The following is a 24048-nucleotide window of genomic DNA, read 5'->3' on the forward strand; positions in this document are numbered from 1 at the left end:
GACCCATTATTTCACGCATGCATTTTGCATGCTGTTTGTTCTCATAACAAGGTCAGCATGAATTAACCATGAGGTGTTGGACTCGAGACTCGAGGCTGATACTCTTAACTGGGATGCATAGTGGAAGGCCAATACTTTATAACATATTGTAGGAAATCAAATATTTAAAAACAGCCTGGCTGACCTTTTAATTTCAATAACCCTCAAATTAATATTATATGACATATATCAGGAGCATAATTATGTCATAGCCTACTTATAACATCATTATATTATATATATTGTGTGCGGCCTGTGTGCTTCCATGTGGACCCCTTGTATTACTGCACACATGCACATACAAACTGAACATAATGCGAATATGCGTATTAATACACACATACATACACATGTAAGAGATTAAACCTGGATGCCTCATAGTTTTCAATAACAACAAAACACAACTAGAGGAAGGACATTTAATGTTTGATTGGTTCAAAACGATAAAAAAAAAGAAGACAGCCATTCATCTTTATAATATGAACACTAATAATGATTAGAGAACGCATTTAACACATAATTATCTGTACATAGGAATGATATATCTAGACTATTGAAGCAGCTCAATGGACTAGTCAGTGATTCAAGTGATCAAATGTCTTTGGTATTTAATCCCTAAACCTTTGAGATTTAACTCTCTCTAAATTGCACCCCATGAATCGTCTCAAAGCTGTTGTCGCATGAGTCGACCTCCATTAATTATCCCTGTGTTTAGTCTGCAGTATGGTAGCTGCTGTTTGCTGTAGGATGAGTGCAGCCGTGTTGACATAGAAGTCATTCTTTTAAAGCCTAGCTGGTGACCGCAACACAGCTGATTCATGTCTGAGAGCCAGAGTCAACGTGACGCACGATGCTCACGGTTTACACATTCACATTAAGTTAAAGATGTAGTGGGTAGAATTCAGTGGCCTATGATGGAATATAATATCCATGTTTTAATAAATTCATACATTTACCATGAAAATAAGAAGCGCTTTGTAGGCCTATCATAAGAATGAGCACTGTGTCTTCGTATCATAAGAATGGTCGTCTCTGTAGTGGTGGCTCTAGAGAGAACAAGTTTTGGGCTAACCGTGCTTTCAAGTGTTCGCCTGAGTTAGATCGAGGGGCTTCATCTTGTGAACGCCAAAGTTTCCTTACGGCAATAACTTCTCAACCACAGCCGCCATACCAGTCTTTACTTGTTGTGGAAGTACCAGAGACGTTGAACCCGACTCAGTCGTTTAGGATTCATAATAGGCCCTATCATCCGGAGGAGCACACAGCTTTTGGCCCTGATATTATATTATATAGGTATGATATTATATATATATTAGAGCTGTCAAGCGATTAAAATATTTAATCGTGATTAATCGCATTAATGTCATAGTTAACTCGCGATTAATCGCAATTAATCGCAAATTCTTTTTCTATGCTAAATATCCCTTGATTTTTTTGTCCCATAATTCTTCTCATTTTAATTCTCTTATCAACATGGTGAAGTGCATCGGCTTGTCTTGTGCAAATGATTTTTTATTGATAACAACATTGGCATATACTGATCAAAACAGGACGATACAAAAAAAGAGCCTATAGTGCAATTAAACGACTGCTTTGAACAAATGTCATTTGAACATAGCAGTCAGGCTACTGCTTCTTTGTTTTGAGCCAAAGAAAAAAAAAAAAAAAGTTTTTTTTTGTTAATAGAATATTTGCGTTAATCACGCGATATTTTTTTTAACGCCGTTAAAATTGGTTTGCGTTAACGCCGTTAATAACGCGTTTAACTAACAGCTCTAATATATATATATATATATATATATATATATATATATGTTATAGAGCTCCGGAAATGGTGTGAATGCACCTTTAGAGTATTAGGAAGGAGGGGAGCATGTCATCCCGATGGCTAGACTAATTTCTGATTCATCTTTGTTTCACAGTCGTTGTGCAGGAGCGTTATAATGAGCGATGTTGTATATGAAATGTTCACACACTGTTGTGTTGTACTTTTTGTCTGAGAAGCTTAACCCTCTCTCACATCAAAATCACCTGCTGGCAAGACAGAGCTCTACAAATCCAAACAAACCATGTCATTTGAAGGGTCCTAGAGGCTTAACCCTATCTCGGACGCCAGCATCCAAATCAACTATCCAGGGGGAGCTCCACACATAGTGATGTGTAAGTGTCTGCGAAGCCAAATCGTCTCTTTGACAAACTAAACCTAACCCTAACACCTCATACAGCCAGAGAAGACGACCTCATGCTCAGTCCTTCTTCATCTGTTTGGAGGATTATATTTTAATGGAGTTTCCCACAATTTTTAATCCTGGTGTAAAATAGTGTAGCGAATGGCAGTTTGCGGATGATGATACATTGGTATGCAATCTTTAATACTTCAATGTTTGTCTGTTTTGGAGGTTGTTTCCTTGTTTGATAGCTATAAGTAGGCGGACACATTTCGGAAAATGTTGGTATCCAAACCAAAACTGTTGCGATACAACAGCACACCATCCTGTAATAAAAAGCGACCTATATGCACGTACCGCAATGCATGTAGTTTACCACTATGGGTGTGTGGAGAAACGTAAAGGCTATTAAGGAGACCCAACTCCGCCAAGACCTACACTGCATTAACAGTGACCATGGTGGCTATGACCATGAGATACTTGACTGTGATTGGTTAAACTGATTTAACCATAGGCTAGTTTGTGATTGGTGTGATTTAAACTAATGTTTCTTTGACCTACGGTCACCTAACACATTTGGTTGCAATCTGAACCTCCTTGTAGATGCCGCTAAATCCAACACACTTTCAGCGGTCTCCTGTGGAGGAGGTACACTACTGTGCTACAATGGGCCCTGAGGTGGGTCAAATGTCTCAGTGCTACCACTTTCCCCCAAAGACAAAATGGCATCTTCAAAAAGCATTACACCTCGTAACCTGGCCCGTCTGCATGGGGGGAATGAGTTGAATGTGTGCTTGGTACAACAGTAGATATGCATCTCAAAATAAATTTAAGAGGGAAGAATGATCCCTTGCTGAGAAAGGAAAATAGTCACAGAATCATCGTCCTGCAATCCATGTTTTGCAAAAATAATCTGAATAAACAATTCAGACCATTGAATGGTTAAGTTTAGGGATGAGATGGCTGATCTGTTTAGGTTTGGGATAAGATAAGTATAGGTTCTGTGCAGTTGGATTCATTGAACAGTAAGACACTGCTTGTTTTTCCCAGCATCTGGCGTCCGATGTGGCCAGCTCCCGCAACACAAACAAGTAGCTTTGTTTGACAATCGACGAGAGGCAGTTGCTAGGGACCTTACAGATTACGCAAAGGTTACGAAGTGGACTATCTAAATACAGTTTCTGCTTACCCCTCTGTTTTTAGGTTGCTAATGTTTTACAATGCCACTAGGTCCTGTCTGTGTTACGTGATCCTTATCGCATGCATGCATTTTCGGTTTCACGCATAGGCCTATTAAAACCAGCCAGAACCCTAAATCACACACTGTTTGTTCTCTGGAAACTTCTGCACAATGTTTGGTTCCAGAGTGGCCCTCTCTCTATGAGACCCCGATGTTTTTATGCATGGATATAAAAACCCTTCAAATAAAGCAAGAGTCTCAAGACTTGGATGATAACATCACCTGCTGCATAAATGCTTAAAATAAAGGATGGAAACCCTAAGCAAGGCATGACGCAACGTCAAAGAGGGAGCATATAGCGATTCAATGCGTTCACATGCGTGAAGTATTGATGGACAAACTATTCTGTGGATGGATCAGAGAAACAAACGGCCTTTCATCTCTGACCAAGATTTCAGTTTGTTCAGGTGTCTCCCCCTGACTGAAAACTGGACGCCAGCTCAGTGTTCATCTCCAGGAAATAAAGCAGTCAGGACCAGAGGGACATATTTCCTTGTACTTTGGATCAATTTTGGTTGATTTGCCCCAAAACAAAATAAAATAAAGGACTGCTCTGGAATTCTGCAGTGTGCATTTACTTTCCACTTTTCGGTTCATCTGTCACATCCAGCAGGGCAGAAGAAGCACAATGGGAATCATATCCAAGTCCCACTTGTTAGATTTGCTTGTTAATGCCTTTGGTAGGGGGAAATATCTTTCTCCATAAAAACTGTTTGTCAAATATGATGACATCATCTATCTTCATAGGTCGAATATTCATCGTCCAAACTAAATCACCATAATAAAACCATAGATACTTGTGGCAAAACATCAGAAACATTTTTCAGTCAATTTGTAACTCTCTCTATTAGTGATCTTTGGCGCCCTCCTCAGATATCTTGTAGAACTTCCCATGATAGCCAGTTGGGGGCCTCCACTTCACATCAAGTGAACACAAACAAGGCTACGAGATGACAAATGTAGCTTTATTTCATATACGGCATGTACTCGTAGCACGGTACACTAATGAAAGACATCAGAATGTATATGGCTCTGATTTCAAGGTGTACAAATCACAAAACATTACCCTGTTTGGAGAAGGAACAAGTACAAAGTGCACAATGACAAGTCCAATTGTCAAACACAACTGCATCACATTAGAGACGTGGTTGACGGTTTCATCAGCGAGTAAATAAAGAACCACGGAACGACAGCTTACATTCAAAACCTCAACAGGGTCTATATTTAGTGGAGTAGCTTAATATTAAATATTTAATGATACCGAAATCTCCGTCCGTGGTTGAATAATTGACCCATGCATCAAGTTGAAATGTAAAACACAGACACCAAGCGCACACACACACACACACACACACACACAAACACACACACACACACACACTAAACGCGCAGGCACACGCACACAAAACATGTTCCTCACACATCCTAACACCAAGCACACACACACATACTTTTCTATTATATTTGGCACCATGTCTTAGCATAGAATATAAATTACAGCTTGCAATACAACATTGTTAGTATGGAGGTATCATCTGATTTTGGCACAATACAATACGTGTTAAAAAAAAATTAAGTTATTCTGCTTATTTCATGCACACAATAATAGTAACACCAGCTCTGTAGGCCTATGTCGTGGATCTGAATCCATTTCTACAGCACTGTTTGTAAAATCAACATCATAACCTTAAATCAACCACAGCGTTAACATCATCTGAGCTCTGGGTTACGCCTATGCAAAGCTAGCTTCTATATTTTAGCTTCAACGTTTAACTCTGTTTTCCCGCCTCTTTTTTCCAAGCAGTGTAGGCTACTGTTCATATAATAATGACCTTCGTAAAGTCTTCAAGAAAAGGTGCCATAATAGTCCAAATGTAACAGAAAAAATATGCTAATTTGAGAAGCAAATAATCCTGACTTTGTCCTGGCCTGTTCAAACCATCTTGACAAACAAAAAGTTGGTATATAGATATAGAATCATTAAGGTATTTAGTAATACTATGAATATTATAACACGTACTGTTTACTAATGTTAGTATTTAGAATAGTTCAACATTATGTTATGAAAGATACATATTTATAAATTGCTATGAATATATATATTTATATATATATATATATAAAATATATGCATCTGCTTATATCCCTATAGAACGGACGCAGAGCAAGATATAACATAATAGCATTACTATGGTTATCTCCATCCAAACTAATACAAATAAAAGTGTTCGCCGCGGGCCTACGAAGCAAACCGACGTGAACCTCCATAGTGAACATGAATTGAGGCCTCCCATGCACAGAGGGGCCTCAATGCAGACCAAGAGTGGTTTCAGAACAGGCCGAGAGGAGGCCTCGCTGCCAGGGCTAGCAAGCTCCCGGGAGGCACAATCGTAAAATATGCAAAGCGTCTGATATCTCCGGATAGAAAAGGAAAAAGAAATCACATTTAATAAAGCTGTAGCCTTTTTCCGCTGTGATTCGTGGGGTTTGTCTAACAAATTCAATGGTACGTCGACTTTGATTTAAAATAAAAACAAGGTTATGAGGTGTCTTTTTTGGGGGGAGGGGAGGGGGGAGCTGCATCAAACATCCATCTACGTTAAATAACGCTTCAACAAACACTTTCAGCCTCCTTTCAATGTTCCCTACAACGACAATGATTGTATGATTGATTCACATCTGTACTCTAGCTTAAGAGAAAGACAAAAAAAAAAAAAAAACACTATATGCAATTTATATGGACGGCAAAAATCAATTAAAACGAGGAACGAAAAATGATTTTGCTTTAGTTTCATGGAATCTGTGTTGAACCTCCAGTGGCGGGGGGAGGGGGGAGGGGGGTGTTGGGACGGGCCCTAAGGGCACATCCCCGTGGTGCAGGGGTGGGGTGGGGGTGGGGGGGGGTGGGTGGGAAGGTCTGCATGCGGGCCCTCGTCCAGACCGGACTCTAGCGGGACACACATGGTGCTTGATTGGCAAGTTTCCCTGACTCCCTGATAACTCCACTGTATCTTCCACAGATGTACCGAAACACCAATCAAAACCGTCAACCCCTATTGGTCACACAAACGCTAACGCTATTTAACATGGATGTGTGTGCGCGGTATGCATGCGTGTATGTGTTGTGTTGTTATGATGCCTGGATCCGACACGCAGGCAATGTCCACCATTACGGATGGCGAGTTTCACCAACGATGGCAACCTCGAAGCCCGGAGTTCGCTTCGCGCCGCTCAGTGGAAAGAAATTAAGGAAATAGATTTGTATGAGTTAAAAAAAAAGGGCAATTAAATATAGCTGCATGCACTTTGCGCAAAGAGGCAATTAATTTGCCTATAATTGTATTCATAACATAACTCCACGTTTGTCTATGCAAATTTACTCAACAGTAGCATCAAGAAGCTCACAATATCGACAGTACCAGTTTGGCAAGAAAAAAGCAAATATTGTGCACGCCACGCCCTAACTCACAAGCTGCCCGCTGACTCGCTACACCGCCATGACATCACACCCTAACTCACACGCACCCTAACAACATTCACACAGTCATGACATCACACCCTAACTCACAAGCACCCTAACAACATTCACAGAGTCATGACATCACACCCTAACTCACAAGCACCCTAACAACATTCACAGAGTCATGACATCACACCCTAACACACAAACACCCTAACATCATTCACACCATCATGACATCACACCCTAACTCAGAAGCAGCCTCACACCTCTCACACTATCATGACATCACACTCTAACTCACAAGCAACCCGCAGCCTCTCTACAACTACATGACATCACACCAATGAGTATCTGTTATATAATGTAAGACACGGCTGTATTGCATCAGCCAATCCAAACCAAGCCACGGTCACCAAGAGGACTAAGTTCTCTCGAAGCAGGAAGTAAAAACATGCTATATCCGTCTCCTAATTGGTTCCTCCCACTAGACATGTCTATATTAAGCTCTACTCCCCCCCACCCGGTCAATGATCAGCCTAGCCTTTTCACCATCACCCTCATCGCGACGGATAACGCAGGAAAATGCAGGAAAATGTACAGTAAGGTGAACCGGTTCTCCCTGAGGAACCATCCTGCCCCCCCGACACCAACGCCCGGGGGCCCTTTCAAAATAAAAGCCCTTCCAACGCCAGGCCCAGCATACGTTCGGACAACGCGTGTGAACCCTCAAGAAACAACCGGAACAAGGGCCCCCGGGGGCCCCTAGAGGCCCGTGAGGTCCACGATGGCCTTGATGAAGATGGTGTCGTCGCGGATGTAGGAGTTCTTGGAGTCCAGCTTGGCGAGCGGGCAGAAGAGGGGGCAGCCGCTGGCGATGTTCATCTCACTCACGGGCCGCTGGAAGGACGAGGAGGTGACGTCGGGCCGGAAGGCGTCGATGATGTGCTCCCTGTTGCTCTGGTCCAGCAGCATCAGGGTCACCTGGTAGGGGGAGAGGGGGGAGGTCATCCGTTACAGGGGGGGGGGGGTCGGCCCCACATTCTCTTTTTGAAATGGGAGAAGATAAGAAAGGTCTACTACTTCCTGTTTAACACGTTTCCAGACTGGCCGTATCCAAAGGGCAAATGTAAATTATGTTTAACTGTAAATGTGTCAGGTTTCCTCCTTTTGGATAGGCGTGGTCTATGCATTATTCTCTGTCACTACTTCAGGCCAAGTCTTTCTCTAACACTCTTTGATCCAGCACTTAGTCCCAGTGCTAACGCTAGCCTAGCGGCGTCTCACCTTCTGGTTGAAAGGCCACTTGAGCAGCGCGTCGCTCAGGCCTCTCATCACCACAAAGAACAGGGAAAGGTGGCTGCTGCGGCCGGTCCCATCGCCGTTCAGGTAGATACGCAGACACATCTTGTAGCCGTACTTACTGGTGTAGAACGCTGTAGAGTAGAAGAGGCAGAAGGGGGGGAAGGCTTAACAAAATGACCTCTTAGCTTGAAACTCACTCATCTTTAAGATCCCGTATCATGCTTTTTTACCCATTATTATTCTATATTGAGTTCTCGATGGGTGCGAATACTCCCCGTGGCTCAGACTTAGATTTTTGTAGCATAGCAGACGTAAAGCATGTATGCATACGTCATTAAACAGTCTAAAGCAAAGGGAAAAGTCGCATGATATCACCCCTTTAATCCAAAAGGAACACAGGGTTTTGTCAGGGTTACCAGGGGAGAACATGGCGGGGGCGCGACCCGCGATGGCATCCTGTCTCTTCTTGGTGAAGTCTGAGATCCTCCAGACAAAGACGCCGTCGAAGGTGGTGGCGGCCATCTCTCGGAGTCGACCCTCGATCTCGGCCACGGTGAGGTCCTTCAGGCCCACCGTCCGCTCCAGCTGACGGACCTGAGACACAACACCATGCCAGACGATGAGAACGCCGACGTACGACTGTAGCTATTATGTGTGTTAAGGGCCCCTAATTTACCACCGGTTAAAAGCCCTTACGAAATCTTTGGGACGTCAGTTGTGATATCATGAGTCTTCCATGCGGCGTTCCCTGATAAAGTATCAATATAGCCGTTGCTTTGTCTCAATGAGTCTGTGAATCACCTATATATATGCAAGGGATAATGTGCAGAACGCCGGTCATTATCAGGAAAAATAAGCCCCGACAGGGTGAACAGGACACCGACGTGCAGCGGAGGTGTCTTGCTTCGCCCTGAAGGGGCTTATTTTCGATAATGACCGGCGACGTTCTATACATTATCCCGCTTATTACACGGCTACTTGCCCAAAGAAATTACTTCACATGGTGTCTTTTTATTCACCATGTGGGATACTTGTTTACATCTTAGATTACACAGTTCAGGCTGTTGCAGCTATCTCAGGGGAGAGATTGTATGACACTAGGTGGTACAGCCTGAGACATGCACAATAAAAAAAGAATTGCCCAACTCGTACCGTACCGAACCGTACCGAACCGTGACTTCAATGTACCGTTACACCCCTAATATATATATACATATATACACAAATACACATACACACACAGACACACATATACAGTATATATACATACATACATACATACATACATACATACATACATACATACATACATACATACATACATACATACATACATACATACATACATACATACATACATACATACTTATAGGGGTGGGACAAAATATCTATGCGATAAATCGTTGTCCTTCTTCGTGTGATACGAGAATCGAATATTGACACAATGTTTTTGTATTTAAAAAATAAAAAATAAATGTAAGAATTAAAGTAGCATTCCTATGCTTTAATCCTGATAGTTAGACAGGAACTATCGCCCCAAATATCAATATTTAAGGCGCTCTAATCAGATTTCCCTGCTCAGAATCGCTGAATCGCGATATTATCGGTTTCACGGGCGTATCGAATCGTGAGGTACCCTGTGATTCCCACCCCTAATATATATACCTTATTGCTCAGGGCCTCGATCTTGTCCTGGTCCAGCCGGTGCTGCCGGTTGCTGGCCTCCATGGTGGTGGCGAATCGCTCCACCTCCCGGTTCAGGACACACACCACGTTCTCGAAGGTGCCCGCCTTCACCTCCAGGTCAATGCAGCGGCGGCCCAGCTCCGCCACCTTGGTCTTCTCGCTGTGCAGCTGCAGCTCCAGGGCGGCGCCCACCGAGCTGGGCAGTGGGGTGAAGGAGGTGGACACCGTGAGGACGGGGGCCAGGGCGGAGGAGGGGTGGGGCGGCGGGGCGGAGGCGGAGGCCAGAGCTCCTGAGCTGCAGGCGGATGAGGAGGCGGCGGCGGCGGCGCCGGAGGAGGACGAGGAAGAGGACGAGGACGAGGCAGCCCCCTGCACGGGAGGCCCAGACGGGGTGTGGCTGAGCAGGGAGACTCTGGCCTCCAGCTCCCGGAGGGACTGGTGGAGCTCCACCAGCTTGTGTCCGGCCAGCTCCAGCCCCTGCGGCTGGAGGCCCTCCATGCTCACCTTCATGCCCATGATGTAATGCAGGAGCAGGTTGAGGTGCTCGTAGGCACAGGCGCGCTCGTGGTCGTGGATCTTCTCCTTCTCCACCTCCGCGAGAACAACATAATGGAAGTCAACATGTGAAGGACAGGTGGCACCAATGGACACAAACAGATTCATGTGTTTGCATCTGTAATCTAGTCAGTGATAGATTCTGACCTACTATCGGAAATACTTACGGACATATCACAGCCTACGACATGAAATCGGCATGGAGTCCTGAACTTGCTGCAGAACTTGATATGGTCAACGTACTACAGATAGGAAAAGAGAAGCCATGTTGTGGTTAGACTATCAGGAAGGCTGTTCCAGTCTGCTACTAAACATATTCTCTGTAATGAGGAAACTGAGACATTACTTTTTCCCGGGGGATTTTCTTCTTGGCACATCCTTCGCAGATCATCGGGTACTTTGGGCATATTTCATCATGTGCCTAAGATAAAAAGGCAACAGAATCTGTATTTAACATGGATGGACCGACATATCTTCATATTGATCTCGATTGAAACGTGGGGGTCCACTTTAGTTCTGAGGATCCATGTGAGACCTTTATGTTTTTGAAGTGGAAGGGCTCCTTGCAGTACTTGCAGTTCAGCGTTCTCTCGGGACACTCTCGCTCGCTGTGGCGCTCCTGCTCGCTGAGACGGACCCTCTCTTTACAGGACGGACACGGGATGATCATGAACTCACACTTCCCTTCGTGGTTCACCTGCACAACACATGCAGGCCGATAACACACTTAGAAACGTGTTGGCATAGGCAAAACACACACACACACACACACACACACACACACACACACACACACACACACACACACACACACACACACACACACACACACACACACACACACACACACACACACACACACACACACACACACACATCATAACATCTTGACAGACAGCCCACCTCATACTCCTTGATGCTGCCGGTCCAGGTGCAGCTCTCGTGGATGCAGACCGCTGACAGGTTTTCAACCTCTCGCCGAGCAGCATTGTCAGGAAAAGCCTGCAAATAAAGAACAACAAAAGCCATCCATCAGCTATTAGGGAATGAAACACTGTGATAATATCTGGTCTGAGACCAGGAGGTTTGAGCGATTTTAGGGGTTGTATATTTTCTAAGTCTCTCTCTCTCTCTGCCTGAAGGAATAAATAATGTTTAATTACTCTTTTTACCCTCTCTCTCTCTCTCTCTCTCTCTCTTGTGTCCCCCTCTTTCTGTCTCTCTCCCCCTCTCTCTCTCTCGTGTCCCTCTCTCTCTCTCTCTCTCTCTCTCTCTCTCTCTCTCTCTCTCTCTCTCTCTCTCTCTCTCTCTCTCTCTCTCTCTCTCTCTCTCTCTCTCTCTCTCTCTCTCTCTCTCTCTCTCTCTCTCTCTCTCTCCACTATTCTGGCCTTCTAAGTGCATTAAGAAGAAAGGGAATCTGCTTTGTTCAATGTAATTCTGTGGCATTAAAGTTCTGTTTCTATTGCTAAAGGCCGTCTATTTAAGGTTGATGACGAGGGCTATCCAATTGAAGAGCAACAAAAATATCCACCCCAAAAATACAAGCAACCGTTTTTTCGTTCTCGTAAGCATCACAAACACATGTCGTAGGCCTAACTGTTCTTTATATCAGTATGTGTATCATTATATGCAGTCTAGTTTTCACGCACAATGACTGAACGGAGTAAACAGTAACATGACTTGTACTCACACATCCTTGCTTCAAAATGGATGTAGGCTCTTCAAAAATCTCTTCTTTAATGCAAGCGTTGCATTTCTGAGGTCCATTGCTGCCGACCAAAACACATTATTTATAAAACATACATTAATACAATTCATCCAAAAAACACACAGCCTGAAAACACAATGGACCCACGTGTTACCTGACAGTCCTATTGAAACAATAGGAGCAGAAGCGATGTCCACACTGGGCTTGGTAGGGGCGTCTGAGGATGTTGTGACAACAGTTGCAGAGGTGCTTGTCTTCCAGCTTGTTGGCCAGGATCTTCCTGGGAAAGCCTGGCTTGTTGTTCTCCATCGACGAGGGGGGGGACGGTTCCTGCGTGGCCATAGTGTCTGTTCACACGTCACACCTGGCAGGGAAGGGGCATAGGAGGTCACACTTAGGAGAGAAAAATGTTCTACGAGAAATGTTTCATTATTTAGCATTAAAAAGGTGCTTTGTGGTCAAATTATCCCTTGAGTATCACCCTCCTGAAGCTAAAGTTAAGCGAAAAGAAACAATTGTATGGTATTCCTTGGACAGTGAATTCCAAATATCGTGATAACAACCTTACCTCAGAAATAACACTCTCTGTTTCAAATCGGATTTCACAAGCGATCGCTGACGTTTGGAAAGCCTGTTCATCACAGGCCAGCTGGGAGGCCCGCATCCCTTTGTTTACATTTCGAGGATCCAGTCTTCGCTTCCACGGTGCCTTGTGGTGTACATGACATCATCTCTGACCTGGCTTATCTCAGCTCACACGGCTTCTACTACGGCCTACTTCATGGAAAATGTACGCCGCCGACAAATGGCCAAACCATTGTCTCTTCCTCTTGCCTCTGTTGCTAAGCTATCGGTCTGGAGTGGTACCCAGCCTGCAGCCACGCCCCTCGGACAGACGCACAGTCCGACTTTCGAACACAAGACAATAATAGATAACAAATGTTTACCACGGCATTGCGATCATTACTTGACTTTAAACTCACCGGCGATCAGCATACACTGTCATCACTAACGGAGGAACAGTACAATGTTTTTTTCCCTCGCTGCAAAATCTCCGGCTGTAGATCATCAAGCCTGCATCAAGAGCATCGTTCATTTAGTAGAAGTAATCCATGTGTGTTTGTCAACGTGAGCCACATGATACAGATGTGGTATCCAAACGCGATGACTATTGTCCAATATCGCCATTGCACTTTCAGACTGTGTATTACGTCATGCACTCGGTCTGAGCATCGGGTTGATAGGCAGAAGAGATGTGGAGGCGTGGAGATAAACCGCGACCCTCCGGAGGACGAGAGAGGATGTTCTGTAAACGGTTGAGAATAGATCGCAGAAAACAAATGGTTAAATAATGGGCTAAGAAAATAAACAGTAAGCAGCTATATATATATATATATATATATATATATATATATATATATATATATATATATATATATATATATATATATATATATATATATATATATAACTAAGCCTAATAAGTGAATTTATCCTGAGGTTCAGCTATTGGTCTGAGCCAAATGAAGGCCCAATGTCGAGGCAGTAGTAAATAAGGTTTAGCAGCTCTTAGGAAACTATGCTCATTGTTTACCTGGATTAGTGGTAATCTGATGTTAATCTGTTGTTTTCCCTTTGCCCTAGTCTACCTGATATCATACAGTAGGCAGAAATGTTTTGCCCTAGTCATGAATCAGATGATAGTTTATATAATATATTTAAAATTCATAAATGTAGTATAAGTATTAAGACACTGGATATCTGTATCCAACTGTACTCACATCACCTATAGCAATTCATAACCAACACAAACTGAAACCTTGGTTACAAGAAAAGAGACCACAATAAAGCACAGATCACAAAAGTTCAAAATAATTGCCAGCGACAAGTTTGAGTTATAAATACAATTTACTGATAAATCCTGTTGGACAGGGAACATATACAGCACATGTGATATAACGTTGATAAAACATTGAAATGTCTAATTCGTCATGCCTTTGAAAGCTAAAATGCTACATAGGCATACACACTATGTCACTAGTGCTAAGCTTTGATTTCCATGTATTCAAATTACACAACAAAGTGAAAAATAGAAATACAAAACCCTGAGTAGAAAGAGTAAATATAGTGTTGGGATAGTTCACTTTCTACGTGAACTAGTTCAAAGTTCAGTTCACAAATTTTAAAATGAACTAGTTCAGTTGAACGTTCATAATTCAAAGATTTGAACTAAGTTCACAGTTCCAAAAAATGAACTAGTTCATAGTTCTTTTTTTCAATATGTTTTATTAATATTATTTTCAATAATATTATTTTTTTCCGGTATTTTGAACATCGAGCCCACTTCGTGATTTGTCTAGGATGAAATAGAGTGGTTGAATCAAGCATCGTAGCGAAATACAGTTTCTATCGTGTTTTATTGTACATTTAGCGCATTTTGTAAATCCCATTGATTTCTGTTGGAAGACTCATTGCTCGTTGGCCGGAAGCGGAAAGGGAACTAGTTTGGTTGTAGTTCAAATCTGGTTGTAGTCTTTTCGCTCGGTTCTAGCCCTACTGTTGAGTCGGAGAACCGAGCGAAAAGACTACAATCAAACGTAAACAGCCCCCGTTTCCGTTTCCGGCCAACAAGCAATGATTCTGGGAGGTATTCTAGTCCGCTGAGCTATGAGCCAGAGAGCTAACGTTATGGATTGTACATATTTATAATTCGAAATTCGTCTCAGCCTTTATACCACAGATACTCTAGGGTCTATAGCATATAACCGTGTTGTCTGATTACAGTTTGATTCATTTTTCACGATTTAACAGATCTCGTTTTGAAGAATAATCACCGCGCCATTCGTTTCAATGGGAATCGGGACGGTCTATACTTTCAACATAAAGTGTATTTATATTTTTTAATTCGTCCCAGCCTTTACACCACAGACACTATAGGGTCTATAGCATACAACCGCATTTTCTGATTGCAGTTTAATGTAACAGTAAGCTGACAACACCGCAACTGCAAATTAACCACACGGAGGTAACCGGCAACCGGTCAAACAAATGTTCTCATTCTGCGCGCGCATCCGCCGTGTTGATAAACAAATAACCCCCCAATTGAACGAAGTCAAACCGAGTTCGCGTGCCGTTCACAGACACCAGAATGAACGAGTTCACAGTAACGTTCATCAGGCAGTAATACAGTACGTTCAGTTCGCGTTCGCCGAAAATATGAACGAGTTCATGAACTATCGTTCAATGAACGCGTTCAGGCACAACACTGCTGTATTGCACAAATATAATTCAGACACATGTCTGAAATATCTCTATTGAAGATAACTGTCAATTGTTTACGAAAAGATCTTCTGAAATGTTGAACTAGAAGGTGTTCTTCCAAGGTGGCACCACACTCAGTCATGTCTCTCCAAGAAGCTTCAGGAGGTTCTTCTGAATCTACACGGATGGAAATATGCAAAAGTCAAGTCAACTTTATTATAACCAACCAAGGAAAAACTCTGTTTAAGCGCCTAAGAAAACGCAGAAAGAGGAGTCCTCCTTGAAGGAATGGTTAGCCCTTTTATCTACAAAGGTAAGTAGCATTAAGTATTGTAAGATGCTTTGCATAAACGTGATTTACACTAAGACCAAATAAAATAGATGGTAAAGTAGACGGGTGAACAAACCTTTTCTAATTTAAGCAGATTGGAGGTCAGCTCTTTATAGACCTCCGCATTAAAACCCTCCTGAGACTGGTGGCTTGCCGCGCTTCTGGAACACAAGGAGGGACCTGGGTTAACATCCACACACAGCTGTTTGGTAGAGGTCATCTGCTGGGGCTAGAGGGTCTGATTAGGAGTATGTTTAATTTAGCTGATGGTTTTATCCAAAAGGACGTATACAGACTAGGGCTTTGACTCCGAACTTTGTTATTTGAATATAATTCGAATATCAAAAAATAAATCAAATTCGAACAAATATTAGGCAGTCCTTAATATTCGAACCTGTTATGGGCAGGCCAAGAGGGAGAGACGTCGAAGAACCCGATGCAGTCTATTCATAATATTGTAATGACCACGGAAGAGGCAGTGAATTGAGTATTGATTAGACAGCGATTTATTAGAAACCTAATAAACCGTTGGAACACGCAAGACAGGTAACCATAGCAACGCCGGTCAACAAACCAGTCTTACTGAAGGCATTTAATGGTCAAAATATTATTAATAAATATTCGAATATATTCAAATATTAATATTAATAAACAAACAAACTTTGAATATGATTTTTGGGCAAAAGTCATAGCCCTAATACAGACTGTGGATCCATAACCCTGCGTTCACACCAAAAGATGCAAAAAGTTGACGCGCGTCACGATCCCATTCAAAGTGAATGTAGAGACGGGTTGCTGCTTTGCTGCCGCAGCATTTGCTGCCGAGAAAACGGGCAGCAAAATTTGATTTGCGGCGCGTCAAAATCTGATTTGCAGCGCGGCATGCCCGTGCCCTACTGGGCACGGGCGGCGGGCGCGTTCACGTATTTTGCGGCGCGTCAAATGCTGCTCGAGTTGAAATATTTCAACTTTTGACGCGCCGCAAAACCTCTGCCGCGCTGCAAAACTTTTGCCGCGCCGCAAAACTTGATTTGCGGCGCCGCAAAACTTCGGCGGCAACTCGTTCGGGCAGCAAATGCATCTTTTGGTGTGAACGCAGGGTAACACTGAGGGGATAGGGGTGATGCCACTAGCTCTGTGATGCAGTGCAGGGTGTCCCTACACTACTTATTGTATCAGTAGTTCTTTGTTGATCAAATGTTATCTATACAAACAGCTTGGATTATATTTTATTTGTTTTCTTTGAACTCCTCATAAAAGTGGGTGTCTTACTCATGGGGTACTGAGGTACTTACTCTCCCACAGAAACCAAGGAGTTCAAGCGATGTTCCAGAACCACGATCTTGAAGGCCATGTAACACGAGGACAGGACCAGAACACTAACTCTGTGGGGACACAAACACACAAAGAGCCACAGATAAACACAACAGTGTATTAATATCCAGGACAGATCAGACAACCCCCCTTATTTCAAACGTGTCAGAACATTCCCAGAATTGAAAGACAGTATAGCATGTCAATCGGAAATCTTTCCCAGAAAAACCTGTTATAGCACTTTAAAAGACAATACCGGTGTGCAATCAACCCACTCCGTGACTCCTGGCTCCACTGAAGCGTCTGTTACTAACATCACTTCTCCAGATCAGCTCGCCCATATTGCCTAACAGCCCGTGACGTGATGTGTATTTGAAGATAGAGGTGCCATATTACCATTGTTCCCAGTCCTGCCTGGAGAGACTTACGATGGTGTGATCAGTGTGTTGTCCTGTAGCATAACACGGATGCATGTAATACAAACATTACTTACAAGAACAAATAGATAAGAAGGATTGTGTTGAGGGATGGGGGCTGTGGCTTTCCTCTGTGGTTTGACTCCAGGGCTGGTTTGGTTGGCCCTGCATGTAAAATACAGGGTAAAATTTAGACAAAAAGTAAAATGTGGTTATGATATATATATATATTTGATGACTTAAACTCGACTAACAATGTAGTGGTGTCATCTTTTTTAGATTGGCTTGTTCTCACTTTCTATTGCCTTAATGACTAAACCCTCACACAGAACCCACAGAAGACAAAGCATTTTGTATGTTCTCCCCTCTGAAGGAATCTGAGCTTGTGTTACCGTTTTGCAGCAGGTGTTTGGGCGCGGGTGACTGCAGATGGATGTCTGCGTGCACAGACACCTCTCCATTCTTCCCCACGTTCAGAAAGGTCTCTGGCATGCCGTCAAAGTCTAACAGGAAACACAAATGACTAAATGTAGATCCATATGTTTACTTTAACCAACTAACCCGCCCCTTATGTGTAGTGTCAACACACAATCAGGAGGATCATGTGGTGGAAACGGTATTGTGGTTACGCAGCCCTACAGCAACATGTCAAAGGCCCCTTACACACCGGCCATTTTCTCATAGTCGGGTGTCTGTGATCCGGAACTGCTCGACTCCAGCAGGTCTCGTCTTCTGTGGCGCAATCCACTATCTAGGTCAGAGAAGTCTCCGCAGAGGTCCTACAATGGACAATATTAGGAAACAGCCAATGATGTAAACCAACAGGGCTTCCATACAGCAACACAATGGGAACAAACACTCTTTCTCGATGCATGCAGATATTTATATGTGTAAAAACAGGGGCTTTGTAGTTTGAGCTCAGTGAGAAGTGTGGTCTGTGGCGGGGCCCTACTGACGTGAGGAAGCGATGCCGGCGCCTCCACGCTGAAGCTGTTCTCGCAGGAGGAAGTGATGGGGCTACTTCCTGTGTTCCCCACCTATGTGGGAGGAGACAGCGGCGTTGGTTACACGCCAACACACAAAGGCAGATCTGCATGTAGACATACGCCGAGAGTTCACGCTTTACACAATGTAAGTCATTTACTCTGCCCTGCACTATGGAGACACACGCAAAAAGAGGACAATAGGTGCTTCTGTATTAACGGTCAATTCATAAAGAAAAACGTCATCACCGCATAAAATGCCTTCCAGTTTGTTGGATTTTACTTTGCCTTAAAATTCCTGATTCTCATGCATCTGTACAGCTTATTGGAGGGAAAGAATTACAAGCAGAAGTATTCTTGTTTTCTAGAAGCAGCATAGACACTGTAAATTACATCAACCAACTGCCATCTCAAAAAGCAACAGAGCCCAAACACAGTAAGTGGTTAGGAGGCTAGTATTACTGCAATTGCTGCAGTATGGCTTTGTGTTGACAAAGACACAAACCCTTGAGTAAATAAAACACATAAAGAGATTACTTACGTCCAAGTCAACACTGATGGATTTGAGGAGTTTAAAGGTGTTGTCTCGTGAAAGGAATGACACGAACACATGCTACAAAACAGGGATAGGTAGTCGACGTAAACAAGTTGCATTTAGAAATCAATTATTTACTTGAATAAACAAATTAGCCCCGTCTTACCCGCTCTGTTGACGTAGCTATAACAATGGCGTTGGGGACTAAGATGGCGGTCTTGGTCTTTTTGATTAATGCTACAGCGAGCGCAGGGATGGCAATCTGGAGAAATAACAACAATAACCCTGTATTACCTATCAATAAACCAAAAATACATGAATAAATAAATAAACCTATACAAACTAGCATTTATTTAATAATACATAAATCCTGACAACACAGACCTAAACCAATCGATGCAAACGTTCTAAAACAAACACAGAAATACGATTGAATTCCATTAATGCAACAAGACCCACATGTGTTTGTTTTATTACCTTGGTATCTCTCCCAAACACTTTAGAATGAAAGCAAATCCAGTTGTCTGAGACAAACATTTTCCCCTGGTACAAAATGTCCTTCTGTAGCGCACATGTGTAGCCTGTGGGCACACATAACCACAACATAGTCTAGGTTATTGAGAAGAACAAATTACAAATGAAATATAAACTAACCACGTGTTACTTAAAAAATAGGAATCGATCTCTTACTTTGTTTAAGCAGCTCATCCTTGCTTATCTCCTTGAATAATTTGTGATACTGGACGTTTGTCTTTGATATCTATTAAAACAGAGCAAAAGCGTTTGGTTTTAACGTGCACGGTTCACGGATGTACGGTCATGCCTTGCTCAAAGGTAACAATCAGGTGTCCTCACATGGCCAGGCTGGCTCTTCTTCCTGTCCAGCTTCCTGTCTCCGTCGGTCGGGGTCACCGCGGGCGCAAACGGCTCCACAGGGCGGGGCCTTGAGAGAGAGAGAGAGAGAGAGAGAGCGGGAGGTTTATTATACATGGCTAACGCTGTTCATAATACAATACCATAACATCCACATATATGTTACCGTTCAAAGTTTGGGGTCACTTAGAAATGTCCTTAGAAAAGCACTCATTTTTTCAATGAAGATAACATTAAATTAATAAGAAATACAGTCTGGAAATAATGTGGTAAATGACTATTCTGGGTGGAAGCGGCAGATTATTTCTGGGATGTCTACATAGGTGTACAGAGGCCCATTTCCAGCCACCATCACTCCTGTGTTCTAATGGTACATTGTTTAGCTCATTGCGTTAAAGGGTTAATTGATGATTAGAAAACCCTTGTGCAATTATGTTAGCCCAGATGAAAACTGTCGAAGAAAAGTGAGAGTTTTCATGGAAAACAGGAAATTGTCTGGGTGACCCACAAACTTTTGAACAGTAGTGCATAAGTAACAAATAAAGAAGACAACAAACAGGAATTGGTGTGGCTAATGTAACGTTTCTCACCACATCATTACGATCTTGGACTATGAACTAATAAACCGATCACTGAGCTACACACTCACTAGGTCCGCTGGAGGGGGGTCAAGTGTATTAAGTTATGAATTCAACTGTATTCAATAAATGAATGGATGATAGAGGTCTGTGGGGTTGAATGTAGTCATTATTAAAGTAAAGTCCTTACTAATTCATGCACTTATTGTTTGATAGTTGACACATTATTCATGATACAGTAATTTGTATTAGGGTAGGGAATCACAGGGTACCTCACGATATGATATGCGATACATGGCCTGCGATACCGATAATTACGGTCTTTATTTATGATCCAAACTGAGTTTTTTAGTTATTCGTTTTTGGCTAGTTGACTTCCGTTTAAGTTTCCTTCATTCATGTGTTGAGCAACACCTCGAGGAGCAGAGATATCTATTCAGAGCCTCTTATTTTATTCATTAAAACATAGATATTTTTAGCGATATTTCCTGTCTAACTCTTCAGGAATGAAGCATATAAATTCAAAATAAATTCTTATAAGGAATAAGCATTTGTGAACAGTGACTAATACAGACCACAATGTGGCAGTCGTTTTTTGAGAAGTGTAACAAGGAAACATCACATGGAAGTATACACTGACGTCCACACCTGACAAGTTAATGTGAACTCTGTGGTCGCTATTCTAATTTCACTTGTCTTCAAAAACTCTTCCTGCTCAAATAAGTCTGCTGAAATGGCGCTGTTGGGAGAGAAGCTTTTGTGTTGACCTTGATGTTTAAGATGGTATAGCATAGGCAGAAAGAATTTGCCGTTGCACAGTCATGCATTGTTGCGTCTGTATAACATACAACATAGGTTCATCGGTCAACATTTGGCGACCTGGCTACCGTCACGCCTATCAATCGCAGTTGATGTAGGCCTTGTTTGAAAGTGTTTTTTGTTTTGTTCGAAAGATATTGGTTATTCAACAGATATTGATGAAACAATTATTTGATCCTTTGTGGTATTGTTGTTTCGGGCTAGGTATGACTCGGAGAGGTAGATGTTCAACACGTGGTCTATTCAGAGACACAAGGTAAACAAGCTTGCATTCTGGAGGTGGTTCAAGAAGCATCTCTGAACACAGGTAAGAATTCAGTTTATACTGAAGTGGGCGGAGTGGTAAATGCTGCCCTGAGAGGGGGTCCTGGAGGCCTCGGCTCTGTCTATAATGTTCGCTTGAACGCGTTCAAGAGTGAGGGAATAAATAGGTCACGCTCAGGTGACGCACGCAGCATCTGATCTGAAGGCCAGCATAGCAAAAAATAACTTATATTTGAATTCGGAAAATTAATTCACAAAGCATTGTTATGCATTTAACTATTACGACCAAAGGAAAACAATCATCATATCCTACGAAACAATCGAAAAGTAAAACCAAACCAACCAAACGGCTAATACAAGAGGAGAGTGTGGTGGGTAGGTCGATGTGGTTGAGTTCAGGGCTAACTTGCATGTAAATTCAATGTAAAATCGTCCTAGCTAACTCAACGGATGGAGTGGCACCAGGCTGGTAGAGAAATCCAACCTTTAACCAGCTCTCTCTCACTCCGACCCAAGTGACACTACACGACACACATACCAGAGTTTTGTAACACTTTCTAATAGTTTCAACTGTTGCAATGTGGGAATGTGTGTATGAATGGGTGAATGATTATAAATGGTGAAATATTGTACAGCGCTTTGGGTGGACCCAGATTGGAAATGCGCTTTATAAAAGTGGTCCATTCACCATGAACACTGTTAGCCTGGAGCAGCGGAAGCCAGAAACAGCTTGTGTCTGCTGTGTGTCTATAGGTCACCTGGTGAGTGGCTGTTTCTTCCTGCTCTCCGGGGGATCCATCTCTGAGTCCATAGTTGGTAGCAGACTTCCAGCTGACCTTACACCTCCGCAGGGCTTGTCCTCGCTACCATTGTCCAACTCCGGTCTGCACAAATTAACACAGAGCAGTGATTGCGCACATCCAAGCACAACGTTTTGATCATCGTGTTTAAACATGCAAAAGAAATGAGTTGGCCTGCGTGTGAGTAAAACCCATCCAGCCTCAGGAGCAGCTGGATGTATAACAACGGTGTAATAAGCGGTTATACACATTTTAGAGGATTCACAACAATCGCCCCATGCATCGATATCGGCTCCTTGTCCAGGGACAAGACAGCATTGGAGCCCTTTAAAACCTCTAGTTGTGGCATTCAAATTGTAAATGAAAACATCCCGCAGAAGAATGTCGTGCGATGTGTTGATTCGTTGTCTGCAGAAAAGTCGGAGAGAAACCCATTGGGCCCAGTGTGTTCCTCTACTTACGTCGATGGGATCCGCCGAGAGTCTTTTCGGACTAACTTTCCGGCGTGAGAAAGTTGCTCGGAAGTCGGTACCGGGGAGAGGAGTCTTTCCGGGGGTTCGACCATCGGAACCTTTTAGTGGGGAACTGCTTTGTTAGATAAAATGCATGGGATGAGGACGGGAAGCCGTTCAGAGCGGAGCTTTGGGAAGGTCGAGCACGAGCAGTGGGCAGTAACCTCCTGAGAGGTGGAGCCGGGAAAGGGGAGGAACGAACCCGAGGAAAACTAGGATCTGTGCGCAGAACCACTGGTTGCATCTAGAGCAGGGGTTCCCAAGATTTTTGGTTTCGAGGACCGGCATATTCATAAAAAAAATGTGGAGGGCAGTGTAAAACAATGCATTTTCTAGAAGAGAAACACAAGAAATGTCTCCTGAGACTTAAATAAACAAAAAATTGTGTGTGCATTTACAGTGCTTGATTTACAGTGGTTTAGTTGCATATATTGATATATGTTATGTCTATGTGTTAGAGCAAATAACTTGACTCGTTTAGCCTAAGTTATAGAATATAACAACAAACAAATATTATTATTATTTAAAAATATCTTCCTGGAAATATTTCAAGAACCGGTTCTAACGGGGGTTGGGAATCGCTGAGGAACCTGATATCGGACGTTCCGACGTAGGCCTACACAGCTCATTGGAGGCCCTCTCCCGTCTGTGATGTTAAATAGGTCTACAGGAAAGTCCTGTCTGTGATATGCTGCCTTTTATTCATAGTGATTCGAATGTAATTGGCCTATTAGTGGGCTAGGATGTCTCTTCTTGGAGCGCTGAAGCAAAAGTTTTGCTTTTTTTTTACTTCACATATTTCCGTGTTCTAGGGAAACAGTAAAAAAAATAAATTTGCTCCGACTTGCACACGAACGCACACAGACAAACCACAAAATATATCTCAACCTGAGCCTGCCATCGCCAGCAGGAGGCAGCACCGTCATAGCATTTGTCGATCACTGACACGTTCTCCGTACACACATTAACCTGCACTGAGCCTCTAGTGGATTGAGTTGTAGCTTCAGTTATAGCTAAAAATAAGGGTTCTGATTGACGGCAAGGCTTTACATATTTAAGCATTGTTAGGAAAGTCTGTGAAACTCGGGTCATATAGGAGGTAGCACCCTACGCAACAAACCGTCACCTGTGTTTTACCTTTCTATATCACTGTCAAATAATATCAATTAAAAAAAAGGAAAAAGGTAAAGGAGATAATCTA

At 42.9% G+C, this 24048-nt stretch overlaps 2 protein-coding genes across 6 annotated transcripts; both read right to left on the minus strand.

Annotated features, from left to right (window-relative positions):
• Positions 1–4391: 4391 nt before the first annotated feature.
• LOC132456222 (TNF receptor-associated factor 2-like) lies at positions 4392–13470 on the minus strand. Of its 2 annotated transcripts, none has more exons than XM_060050535.1 (11): positions 13145–13470; positions 12316–12525; positions 12144–12222; positions 11357–11455; positions 10989–11150; positions 10800–10874; positions 10621–10695; positions 9878–10489; positions 8629–8806; positions 8195–8343; positions 4392–7891 (listed from the first exon to the last, which is right to left on the minus strand). In XM_060050535.1, exons 2-11 carry the CDS (start codon positions 12501–12503, stop codon positions 7673–7675), a joined length of 1836 nt encoding a protein of 611 aa, XP_059906518.1. In that variant the 5' UTR covers positions 12504–12525; positions 13145–13470; the 3' UTR covers positions 4392–7672. The 2 variants fall into 2 exon arrangements, with proteins under 2 accessions (XP_059906518.1, XP_059906519.1); XM_060050536.1 differs by lacking the exon at positions 13145–13470 and adding an exon at positions 12730–13138.
• Positions 13471–14853: 1383 nt separating this feature from the next.
• Positions 14854–23026, minus strand: LOC132456223 (GRAM domain-containing protein 2B). Of its 4 annotated transcripts, none has more exons than XM_060050537.1 (13): positions 22797–23025; positions 19857–19944; positions 19692–19761; positions 19479–19582; positions 19168–19263; positions 19008–19079; positions 18440–18520; positions 18151–18262; positions 17876–17986; positions 17561–17648; positions 17049–17138; positions 15830–15914; positions 14854–15599 (listed from the first exon to the last, which is right to left on the minus strand). In XM_060050537.1, the coding sequence occupies exons 1-13, from the start codon at positions 22898–22900 to the stop codon at positions 15561–15563; spliced, it is 1140 nt and encodes a 379-aa protein (XP_059906520.1). In that variant the 5' UTR covers positions 22901–23025; the 3' UTR covers positions 14854–15560. The 4 variants fall into 4 exon arrangements, 2 of the variants coding, with proteins under 2 accessions (XP_059906520.1, XP_059906521.1); XM_060050538.1 differs by lacking the exon at positions 22797–23025 and adding an exon at positions 22294–22359; XR_009525398.1 differs by lacking the exon at positions 14854–15599 and having other exon boundaries at positions 15855–15914; positions 17049–17413; positions 22797–23026.
• Positions 23027–24048: the final 1022 nt, after the last annotated feature.

This window comes from Gadus macrocephalus, chromosome 4 (assembly GCF_031168955.1).
Source record: "Gadus macrocephalus chromosome 4, ASM3116895v1".
Lineage (NCBI taxonomy): Eukaryota > Metazoa > Chordata > Actinopteri > Gadiformes > Gadidae > Gadus > Gadus macrocephalus.